This window comes from Neomonachus schauinslandi, chromosome 1, assembly GCF_002201575.2.
Source record: "Neomonachus schauinslandi chromosome 1, ASM220157v2, whole genome shotgun sequence".
Lineage (NCBI taxonomy): Eukaryota > Metazoa > Chordata > Mammalia > Carnivora > Phocidae > Neomonachus > Neomonachus schauinslandi.
Window position 1 is genome coordinate 161,673,202 of NC_058403.1, and position 12,353 is coordinate 161,685,554.

Here is a 12,353-nt window from a genome sequence, read left to right on the forward strand (position 1 = left end):
GGCCTCATAGAATGAGTTTGGAAGTTTTCCTCCCATTTCTATTTTTTGAAACAGCTTCAGAAGAATAGGTATTAATTCTTCTTTAAATGTTTGGTAGAATTCTGCTGGGAAGCCATCTGGCCCTTGACTCTTGTTTGTTGGGAGATTAAAAAAAAATTTTTTTTAAGATTTAATTTATTTATTGAGAGAAAGTGAGAGCGAGAGTGAGAGCAAGAGAGAGCACAGGCAGAGAGGAAGAAACAGACTCCCCGCTGAGCAAGGAGCCTGATGTGGGGCTTGATCTCAGGACCCTGAGATCATGACCTGAACTGAAGGCAGACACTTAACTGACTGAGCCACCCAGGCACCCCTGTTAGGAGAATTTTGATTACTGGTTCAATTTCCTTGCTGGTTATGGGTCTGTTCAGGTTTTCTATTTCTTCCTCTTTCAGTTTTGGTAGTTTATATGTTTCTAGGAAAGCATCCATTTCTTCCAGATTGTCTAATTTGTTGGCATATGACTGCTCATAATATTCTCTTATAATTGTTTCTATTTCTTCAGTGTTGGTTGTGATCTCTCCTCTTTCATTCATGATTTTATTTATTTGGGTCCTTTCTCTTTTTCTTTTTGATAAGTCTGGCTAGGGGTTTATTGATCTTATTAATTCTTTCAAAGAACAAGCTCCTAGTTTTGTTGATCTGTTCTGTTTTTTTGATTTCTATATCATTGATTTCTGCTCTAATCTTTATTATTTCTCTTCTCCTGCTGGGTTTAGGCTTTATTTGGTGTTCTTTTTCCAGCTCCTTTAGTTGTAAGGTTAGGTTGTGTATTTGAGACTTTTCTTCTCTCTTGAGAAAGGCCTGTATTGCTATATAGTGCCCTCTTAGGACTGCCTTTGCTGCATCCCAAAGATTCTGAACTGTTGTGTTTTCATTTTCATTTGCTTCCATGTATGTTTTAAGTTCTTTAATTTCCCAGTTGACCCATTCATTCTTTAGTAGGATGCTCTTTAACCTCCATGTATTTGTGGTCCTTCCAATTTTTTTCTTGTAGTTGACTTCAAGTTTTAAAGCATCATGGTCTGAAAATATGCATGGAATAATCTCAATCTTTTTGTACTGGTTGAGACCTGATTTGTGACCCAGTATATGATCTATTCTGGAGAATGATCCATGTGCACTTGAGAAGAATGTGTATAGTATCAATGTGTTTCTTTAATTTTGTTATTAATTGGCTTATATATTTGGCTGCTCCCAAGTTAAAGGCATACATATTTACAATTGTTAGATCTTGTTGTTGGATAGACACTTTTATTATGATATAGTGCCCTTCTTCATCTTTTATTACAGTCTCCGGCTTAAAATTGAGTTTGTCTGATATAAGGAAGGCTACTCCAGCTTTCTTTTGGTGTCCATTAGAATGATAAATGGTTCTCCACCCCCTCACTTTCAATCTGGAGGTGTCTTTGGGTCTAAAATCATCTCCTGTAAGCAGCATATCAATGGGTCTTGTCTTTTTATCCATTCTGATACCCTATGTCTTTTGATTGGAGCATTTAGCCCATTTACATTCAGGGTAATTAATGAAAGATATGAAATTAGTGCCATTTTATTACCTTTGTAAAGTTGCTGTTCCTTTCTGGTCTTTGTTCCTTTTGGGCTCTCTCTCTGTTCAAAGCATCCCCTTTAATATTTCTTGCAGGGCTTGTTTAGTGTTGACAAATTCTTTTAGTTTTTGTTTGTCCTGGAAACTCTTTATTTCTCCTTCTTTCTGAATGACAGCCTTGCTGGATAAAGTATTCTTGGCTGCATATTTTTCCCATTCAGCATGTTGAATATATCATGCCAGTCCTTTCTGGCCTGACAGGTCTCTGTGGACAGGATTGCTGCTAGCCTTATGTTCTACCCTTGTAGGTTAAGGACCTCTTGTCCTGACCTGCTTTCAGGAATTTCTCTTTATCTTTGAAATTTGCAAGTTTCACTAATATGTGTAGAGGAGTTGACATATTTTTATTAATTTTGATGGGGTGGTTCTCTGTGCCTGCTGGACTTGAATATTTCCTTCCCCAGATTAGAAGAATTTGTTCAAATAAACCTTCTGTCCCTCTCTCCTGCTCTTCATCTTCTGGGACCCCTATTATCTGGATATTATTTCACTTTATGGAATCACTGAGTTCTCAAAGTCTCCCTTCGTGATCCATTAGTTGTCTTTATCTCTTCTTTTCAGCTTCCTTATTTTCCATCATTTTGTCTTCTATATCACTGACTCTCTTCTACCTCATTTAGCCTCACTGTTAAAGCCTCCATTTGTGACTGCATCTTAGTAATAGCATTTTAATTTTGGCCTGATTCGATTTTAGTTCTCCTATTTCTACAGTAAGGGATTCTCTAGTGTCTTCTATGCTTTTTTCAAGCCCAGCTAGTATCTTTATAATAGTTTTTTATAAATTCTAATTCAGATATTTTACTTATATCCCTATTGATTAAATCCCTGGCTGGGAGTATTACCTCCTGTTCTTTCTTTTGGGGTGAATTTCTCCATCTAACCTAATCATTTTGTCCAGAAAAGAAAGGAGGAGGAAATGAAAAAAAGAGAGAGAAAAAAAAAAACAGCAACAATTTCAAGAAACAAAAATTTCAAGAAGTGTTTCTTGTGCATATTGTGTACACCCTTCTGTTGTGTTTTGGCTGCTCTCTCCCACTGGACCTTCCTCTACAGAGTTCCTTCTTACTTGTAGTGCAGAGTGTTTGGATCTTTAAGTAGGTGTGCTTTGATCTGTTTGTCAAAATAAGCCTCGCATCTGCCATGTTTTCTTCCTCCAACTGTGCAAATTGTTTCCTTAATCCTCAGATTGTCTTCCTTGTTGTTCAAAATAGTTGAATGTTGATCTAGCTTTTGGAGATCAGGATTATCCAAGAGAAGCACTTCTGACATGAAGGAGAATTCTGGAGGGCAAGAACTGAGGCAAGAAGAAATTTTCTTCCTCTATTCATATGTTGTCCCTGTGGCCTGAGGCAGAGGACAGAGACCTGCACAGGCGATGCTTAGTGGTACAGACCACTAGGACTGAGCGACAAGCCAAGTACCTGCCAATCTGATCTTCTGCATCTTTTCCATCTTCTTTATCTGTTGATCTATCGATGGATGCTTGGGTTGTTTCCTTATCTTGGCTATTGTAAACACTACTGCAGTAAACATAGGGGTGCATATATCTTTTCAAATTAATGTTTTAATTCTTTGGGTAAATACCCAGTAGTGGAATTATTGGATCATGAGGTAGCTCTATTTTTAATTTTTGAGGAACCTCTATACTGTTTTCCACAATCGCTATACCAGTTTGCATTCCCACAAATAGTGCATGAGGGTTCCCTTTTCTCCAGGTCCTCGCCAATGCTTATTACTTCTTGTGTTTTTGATTTTAGCAATTCTGACAGGTGTAAAGTGATATTTCATTGTGTTTTAATTTGCAATCCCTTGATGATTAGTGATGTTGAGCATCTCCTCATGTGTTTTGGCCATTTGCATGTCTTCTTTGGAAAAATGTTTATTCAGATCCTCTGCCCGGTTTTTTTTTTTTATTTTTTTAAAGATTTTATTTATTTATTTGAGAGAGAGAGAATGAGAGAGAGCAAGCACATGAGAGGGGGGAGGGTCAGAGGGAGAAGCAGACTCCCTGCCGAGCAGGGAGCCCGATGCGGGACTCGATCCAGGGACTCCAGGATCATGACCTGAGCCGAAGGCAGTCGCTTAACCAACTGAGCCACCCAGGCGCCCCTCTGCCCAGTTTTTAATTGGATTATTTGTGTGTGTGTGTGTGTGTGTTGTGTAAGTTCTTTACATATTCTGGATATTAATCCCTTATGGGGTATATCATTTGCAAATACCTTCTCCCATTCAGTAGGTTGCCTTTTTGTTTTGTTGATGGTTTCCTTTGCTGTGTAGAAGCCTTTTATTTTGGTGTAGTCCCATTTGTTTAATTTTGCTTTTGTTTCATTTCCCTTGACAGAGGAGACATATCTAGAAAAATATTTCAATAGCTGATGTCAAAGAATTACTGCCTTTTTTCTTCTAAGAATTTATGGTTTCAGATCTCACGTTTAAGCCTTTAATCCATTTTGAGTTTATTTTTATGTATGGTGTGAGAAAGTGATGTAGTTTCATTCTTTTGCAGGTAGCTGTCCAGTTTTCCCAATACCACTTACTGAAGAGGCTTAGCTCATTTAATTCTTAAAATAATCTCCTCAGCAAGGTACTATTGTTCTCATTTCATAGATGAGAAGATTGAGACACAGAAAAACTATAATCAAAGACAACTAGCTAATAACTAGCAAAGTCAAGATTTAAACACAGATTTGATTCCAGGCTCTTCCTGTAGCCCAACACTGTCTCTTTCCATTTCTTTCCTGGCTTCTGAAATGTTCCATAAGCCTCTCCCTCCCTGGAGGGCTCTTGGAAGTGAAACCCATTCATTTATCTCCTGAAGGACAGTGTCTTGAATGGCCCATCAGACACCAAGGACTGAGACTCATTTACTGTTATTACTAACTTCCTTCATGACCTTGGCCAGCTCCTTAAGTTGCCGGGGGCCTCAGTTTTCTCAACTGTAAAATGAGAAGACAGAACTAGATGAAACCTCCAGCTGTGAAATTCAGTGACTGCATTCTGTGTGCTCACCCTATTTCCCCAATAGGCATGTCTCCTCATTTTGTGGGCTGCTCACAACTCACTAGTAGGCTGCCCCCTTCTCTCACCACCCAAGCTAGAAGTATGTTCCACTCCCACAACACCTACAGCTTTTACTCTTTTTGTGACTCATCTTATTCATTCTCCTTCCATATCTTATCTGAATTTAACTAAATTCCTCAAATATTTTTATTTCTTTTTTAAAAAAGATTTTATTTATTTATTTGAGATAGAGAGAGGGAGAGAAAGAGCACATGAGCAGGGGGAGGGGCAGAGGGAGAAGTAGACTCCCCGCTGAGCAGGGAGCCGGGCGTGGGGCTTGATACCAGGACCCTGGGATCATGACCTGAGTTGAAGGCATACACTTAACCGACTGAGCCACCCAGGTGCCCTGATTTTTGTTTATTTCTTTAACTTCTATATAGTATTCCAATTTATGAGTAAACCACAATTTATGTTTTAATTCCCTCATTAAGACAGTTGGTTGTTTCCATTTTTCACAAAAGTGCTGCGACTAATATTCTTTTACTTGCCTTCTTGAGTACATGTGAAAGAGATTCTCTAGAGAGGATGTCTAGAAATGGAATTACTGAGTCATAGGGTTTGTGCATTAGATATTGCCAAATTGTTCCCCAAAGTGGTAGTACCAACATATGTTTCCACTTGCAGTGTGTAAGCATTCTGTCTCCCATATCCTTACCAATACCTATCAAGCTTAATTTTTTTTTTCCAAACTAACATTTTGACTGCATATGTCTCACAGCACCGACCACTTTCTTCTTTATATTTGTATATATGCTACCTCCCCTACTGGACAGTAAACTTTATGAGGGCAGAATCTTTGCTTAACTCATTTTTATATTCTTCCCACAAAATTTATTGAGCTTAATAAGTATACAATAAAGAGTTATGAACAAAAAAAATAAGCAGAATTAATTAATCTTGACCCAAGGAGATGGGGAGTTCCATGGGGCAGGGATGAGGTGTTCTATCTCTATTAATCCGGTGTAGAGATATGGGTAGGGAATCCCCATCAGCTGCCTAGAGGGCTGCAGGGTGGTCACAACTAGCCTACAGACTGAAGGTTTCAATATCTATAGTGGACCATCACCAACCCTGGGAGATCCCAGGTTTAGATCATTTTTTTATCATGATATTCATCAAATATTTATTGATTGATGTGAGTGGCAAATTTCCCAGTCTCTGGGGCAAGCTTTATTATGTACCAAGGGGGGTGTTTCTAAATGGAACTCCCCCACCTCTGGCCCCACCCCATTACTAAGGGTTGAGTAGAATCCATGTGTCCTTTGGACTAGGGTGCTACATGACCTATGGTAAATGCCTCCCCTTTTTGTCACCCTAGCAGTTCCTGGTTGACTCATTTTCTAAATAAGCCACTTGTGGTTTTTGGTCTGACATCACATGTGGAAGAATGAGCAATTTTTTAAGAACCAGAACTATATTCAATCAGAATAAGATACCTTGTGTATGTTACTCATGGTTTAGGACAAGGGGTCAACACTGCTACAAGTTCTCTGACCTTCTCCCACTGCTCCGTTCCTGGGACCAATGGATAGAGAGAAGGTAAAGGAAGGAGGAAGATATGGGTATGAAGAATTTTTGTGTATATCTCTTATTTTGCTTTTACATTATGTACAATTTAATAAAATTATTTTGTTTCCTTTGCTAGATTAAATAAAAAATAATATAGCAAAGTTGTCAAGGCCATGAGTTATGCTGCTATACTGCTTGGGCTCAAACCCCAGCTCCACTGCATGCTAGCTGGGTGAATTTGAGCAAGTTATTGAATCCTGATGTGCCTCCATTTCTTCATTTATAAAACAGTACTAGTACTTATAATACAGGATGCTTGGAGGGAATAAATGAATTGGTATATGTTAAGTGCTTAGAATGGTGCCTAAACTTGGTAAGCACTATGAAACTGTTAGTAAACATTCTTTGACTCCATCACAATGTTTATGCTCATAGTAAGTGCTCAATAAATGCTTTTTGATGAAATGAATGCATTCTACTAAACATTTCTAGAATCGGGAGGGCAGAAGTGACCACAAGTGGCAGACTCTTGGGTGGAAATAGAAGGAAACCTGAAGATCAATTCCCTGGAGCATAGGGAGTTCCCTGTCCCTCACCTTTTTGTTTGGTTTAATAGTTTGTTCCCTAGCTATGTGTGTTGTTGAGGGAAAGGCTGCCACCCCCTCCACCCCTGGAGCCACTCAAAGGAAGTCCTACTTCCTGTTTTTTAAGTGTAGAAGAAGGTAGAGTTCTGGATCCTTGAACCCTGAAATCATGGGCTGAGTTAGAAAGGAGACCCTGGTGCCAGAGAACTTCACGCTCTGGCCTCTCAGCATCTATTGCTTGTGAGGAGGGTTAGCAAGATAGTGGCATTGGGCTGAGTGTTATTTTGTTGAGTTAGGATGGGTATGTGTGGGAAATTATATAGATGTAACGTTGATACACTGGTTTCCATTTATTAGTGCAGATGTGGTGCTTATCTTCACAGGACTTGTGGTCTTCGGTAACCTACTCTTGTGTGAGCTGTGAAGAAGCCAGAGTGAAGTCCCTCCGAGCCCACTCTCAATCGCAGACCTCTTTAGGATGCCTGAGGCCAGGCTTGTGGGACACCACTCATCAGAGCGGGTCGGTCCAGCCTCATTGGCACCCCCATGTGGCTTTAGCTGAGGAGCTTGATGGACCAGACAAGTAGATCTAACTTGGCTGCCACAGGAACAGGGGTGCTATGCTTACTAGAAAGGCTACAAATTCAGTAAAATTGGTAGAAATGCTAGTAACCAAAGGAACGTCAGTTGTCTTGCAGGGACATTCACCAGATGTCAGGAGGCCCAGCATAAGTGACATCTAAAGGATAGCCATACTCTCAACCACTTGCAAATAGCCACTCACACATAAATACATTCACAAGCATACTGGCACAAACAGCTTCACTCTCCTAGACATTTCCCTTCCCTACACTTGCAAGCACATACATATGCCTCACATATACTCTCTCAGCCAAAAGGGTGGCCTAGGGGAGACCTCATGGCTGAATCAAATGCTGGTTAATGCTGCTGCTTTTATTACACCAAAGGTCTTAACATTTATTTGGAGGTGAACACAAGACTTGGTATACTGCTGTTACAGTGGCATGCATTCCCTACAGTGCAGCTTCGGAGCTCGAGGTCACTGCAGCACGCACATAAGAACTGCTCTCCGGAGGAGAGAAAAGGTGGGGTGGAGGGTACTGCAGATCCTTGTTCTCTCCAGTATCAACAGACTAAAGGTACTTTACCACGATAGCAGTTGAGGAATCTCTTGTGTTGGGCAGGTGTGTTTTAAACAGGTAAACAGGTATGACAAGGGATCCAAGTGTGGGTGGGTTCCTAACACTTAGAGCCAAGAGCATTTTCGGGTAAGTATGTGCTCCCCAAACAGGCAGCACTGACTAAAGCGGAGGCATGCTTAGCACTGCTTCTGAGCTAGGTTGAGCTACCAAGAGTCCTCAGTGAAGGGAATCCCGGTTTCGTGAAGAGAATAAGACATGAGGACACTGTCACAATAAGGCCACTACGCTCACAGCAAACAATGACCTCAGAGGAAACTCTCAGGACCACGGGAAAGCAGCTCTATTCTCTCTGTCAGGTGCCCCTTGCTGGTTAGGCGCCTGCCCTGAGACTTTCACATGGTCTTTTCTGAGCTGCACAATATCACTTAGCACAACGGAGCAGAGGAAGGGACCACACACGTCAAGGTCATGGGACATCACCAAGCGTGGCTGACTATTGGCAAATGTCTCAGATGCCTTTCCCGGTTGGGCTAGGTGCCCCCGTGTATCTGGAGAGCTAATCTGAAAAGAGGCTGGCAAAGGACTTCCTCAAGCTCCGGATGGTCTCCGCTTTGGCTTCATCCTCATTGGCTGAAGACTGGAAGAAGGAGGACTCAGAGAAGCTGAAGGCATTTGTCAGGGACTGCGACTTGCTTGAAGATAAAAACCAGAGAGAACGTGAGAGGGGGTGTTCCCAGTGAGGCAGGGAAAGACGGTGACATGAGGATACACAACCAAACCCCCACTCCCACCCCAGGGAAACCAGGGTCATGGAGGAGAAAGCCAGCAGTGGAGTACTGCCAGGACCCGGGGAGGCCCCTGTGCTATTTATCCTCCTTCAATGCTGCTAAAACAGGAAAGGATGGGGGCAGTGTGGGAGAGAGGGAGAAGGGGGAAAAGAGAAGGAAAAGAGGGAGAAGGGGGAAAAAAGAGAAAAGGGAAAGAGGGAGGAGTGACTCAAAGGCTGTTTCTTATACTTAATGCTAAAGGGCCCACAGGCTACATTTCAGAGGTCCCAACTTGGTAAGTACTAATCTAAGAATCTCACACCCTTCCCTTCTGATGAAATATAGCAACCAGGGGACCATAGACTCTTTGCACTCTCTTCCATCAACTGTCAAGTGGTAAAGCCAGCATCAGAAGACCTGGGTCAAAGTCTTGGATCTGCCCTTCACTCATTCTTATGCTTCTCCGGGACTTGGTTTCTCATTTGTGATGTGCAGGTGTTTGGTAAAATGCCCTCCAGGTCTTTTCAGGTCTTTATACTAGGCTTTTTTTCTCTGATTCCAAATAAACTTGAATAAACCAAGGCCTCAAGTTACCTGCTCTTAAAATGGACATGACCATTCTTTGTAGCCTACCCCAGAGGAGTCCTAATATGAGGTTTATGCAGTTCAGGGTATCCAGGGGCAGAAGAGATACATATCTGGTGCACACAAGGACATTAGGCAGTTTTCTAATTAAAAACCCAAATCACATACATTCTAGGAACCAATTTTTCCCCTGAGAGACTAGGGATTCAGAGAGAAAAACTGTGAAGGCAAGAAGGTCAAGGGGAGGCCAAGCCCAGCCCTTGAGAAGAGAATATGAGGTCTGGCGTATCCAGTGGTCTGCCATATCTCCTTGACTTTCACTGTGTCTCTTTCCTGATGGTTTCTGGCTGTAGAACTTTTCTCCTGATGTCTTAGGGCTCCCAGCCCTTCCCTACATTCAGGGTGCAGCCCCAAAACTCCATTCTACAGGAGTGTGAGCAGTTTATCTCCTGCAGTGATGACTTTGAACAGATGCCCTGCCTTCCATTAGGGTTGGCAATGGGCCCCAACATGCTGGCCTTTGGGAGGGAGGACCCCCTCTGCATGCACAGCCAGGGGCACTGGGTATAAGCCTCCTGCTTGTTGTCAGATGATGGCTCTATTCAACAACTTCAGCCCAAAGGCAATGGCAACCCAAAGATCTGCTCTCAGACTGGGGCCAGAGGTGGCTAATGAGAAGGCAGGAGAGATTTTAAAAGTCAGCATGCAGAAAACAATTGGATTGAGGGGAAGTTATGGGTCAGGTGAGATGTGAAATGTGCCACTGGCCAGAGCTGGGGAGCAGGAGTGGGTGATGCCCCTCCAGTCCCAAGGGCTGGAAGACCCAGAGAAAGTGGTCATCTGGACCACCTGAGCCTGAATCCTGGCTCTGCCACTAACTAGCAGAGTAGTTTTGAGAAAGAAAATTAATCAAATCTCTCTGAGCAGTTTACTCATCTATGCAATGACTAGACCATGTCTAAGTGGCCTCCTTTTCTCCCTCCCTGAAGATTCCCATCACCTCACTCTGAAAGCACTGATGGGTCCCTCCCATCCCTGCAAGGCTACAGCTGTCTCTGCTGACAGTGATGACAGAGGTCTGTTTGGGGACGGTGCAAAGAGGCATCTCTAGTTCTAGAGGAGAGGGTAGAACTGACTACCATCCACACCCAGGTGCATCCCAAGTACAGCTTTACTGTTTTCCAGGGGCCCTCAGTTCTTCCTCTGAAGCAGGACAGTGTGATGGGGGCTTCTAGGGAGTGAGGAAGCCCAAGAAGATGGAGTTCCTCAGGGTATCTATCTGGACCCTCCTCTGTTGACCACACCAGAAACCGACCTCCTTCTGACAAAGCTGAAGGTACAAAGTTGAAATGGATTTAACTACTTCCCTTTTTTCCTTCTGGGCAGCCTTGCTGATTGCACACCCTAACTGTGAGTAGGAGGCAGGAAAGAGGATTTTTTTTTTTAATTTTGAGAGGGAGAAATACACATACACACACACAGAAAAGGAATGGAAAAAAGAGTGGGAGACAGGATTAAAAAAAAAAACAAAACCCTAAGCTAATATAAGAATAGGAAAGGAGCAGTGACTCTGCCTTATTGGCATTCCCCAGGAAGAAAGGGGAGGGTTTGAGCTTCTAGCTAGACCTTAGACTTTCACTTCCTTCTTTTCTACCCTCCCCAATCAACCCCCAACCATGCCCCCAGCCAAAAATAAACAAATAAATAAATAAATAACCCAAAACCAAAACCCCAAAAAAGTCCCACAAAAATATCTATAGGAGAAAGCCTGATTGAAGGTGCTTTCTAGCAGCTCTGGAGCCTACGGCCTGTGAGGAGGGGCAGGAAGAGGGGAGGGGAAGGAGCTGCTGAGTTGTCTCTTACTTGAGCTGTGGGTGAGGCTGGGGCTTCTGTGGTGGAGCAGCCGGGGGTGGCTGGGCCTCTGCCAGGGAGCTGCTGCTGGAGGGTGCATCTCCGTGGGTGGTGGAGGAAGAAGAGGAGGAGGAGGAAGAGGAGGAAGGTGGCAGTGATGGTCCAGGGGGAGGCCGGCGTGGAGGCATCACCTTGCCTGGGGGTTGCATTCCTTGGGGTTGCCCAGGGCCCCCTAGGTTCAGTACAAGAAAAACTTCATAATTTAACCGTATCAAAGGGTTTTCTTATTAGAATCTACGTCTTAAAGGATGGGGTTAGTTAATCACCAAAAGGATAAGCTCTATTACAAGAAGCCACCCGAGGCTCTGTGGGGCTCCAGAGCCAGCCCCTGGTTTTCCTCATACATCTGCCGCTACTTGCACTTCCTCAGAGACACAGCCCCTCAGGCACAGCAGGTATCAGGAGGACAAGGAAGAAAGCATGGGATGAGGGGCCCTGATCAGAAGCAAGCTCTTTCACAGAAGGCTCCCAGACCAGAGGGACCCCACCCCTCTTCCCCAGCGGTTCCTCAGGCAGAGGGCAACGTGCCCCACGGTTTACTAGGAGGTCTCAAGTTCCACACTGTAGATGCAGTACAAGGCAGTACAGAGCATAGGTCTGGGAATCGGAAAGTCAAGACACAGTCTATCAGTGACTCCCTGAGCAAGTCTGCAAACTTCTCCGGGCCTTGGTGTTTACAACCATAAAACTATGAAAAAGTAATCCCTAGTCTTAGTTGTCTTTCAAGAAGGTAGTGTTTCAAAGATGTTAATGGACAAGAAAGTTCTTCAAAAAGTATTGTGTGCTTTATAGTCATTAATGATCACAGATTTGCATTGTTTTTATAGAACTGGGCCTTGTCCAGCTCCTGACCTGCACGTGTCTGATTGCCATGCCCTGCCCCACCAGAGCTTCATTTTAACATTAACTCAAGCAGATGACTAGGGGGAATCTTCTGTATCCATGTGCTCTTTTGCCTCTTAGTACCATCCTCAGGGGTCTCCACTCTCTCCCCAGTGTGTGTGGTGAAATTCTCCAGAAATCCAAGCCCTATTCTCCCCTGGGGATGTGGGCACCATCCCACAAAGAAGCAGCCTCCCACCTCCACCCCCACCCCCAAAAGGACCAGGATACCATTCTCTCAGCA

At 43.3% G+C, this 12,353-nt stretch overlaps 1 protein-coding gene across 1 annotated transcript in view; it reads right to left on the bottom strand.

Moving 5' to 3' along the window:
- Positions 1 to 8,520: 8,520 nt before the first annotated feature.
- Positions 8,521 to 12,353, bottom strand: part of SYN2 (synapsin II) — a 198,629-nt gene continuing 194,796 nt past the window's right edge. The window contains exons 13-14 of the mRNA XM_044916385.1: positions 11,180 to 11,399; positions 8,521 to 8,656 (exon numbers count right to left, since the gene is read on the bottom strand). Of these exons, the coding sequence (XP_044772320.1) occupies positions 8,521 to 8,656; positions 11,180 to 11,399 (356 nt within the window). The remainder of the gene's footprint in view (positions 8,657 to 11,179; positions 11,400 to 12,353) is intronic.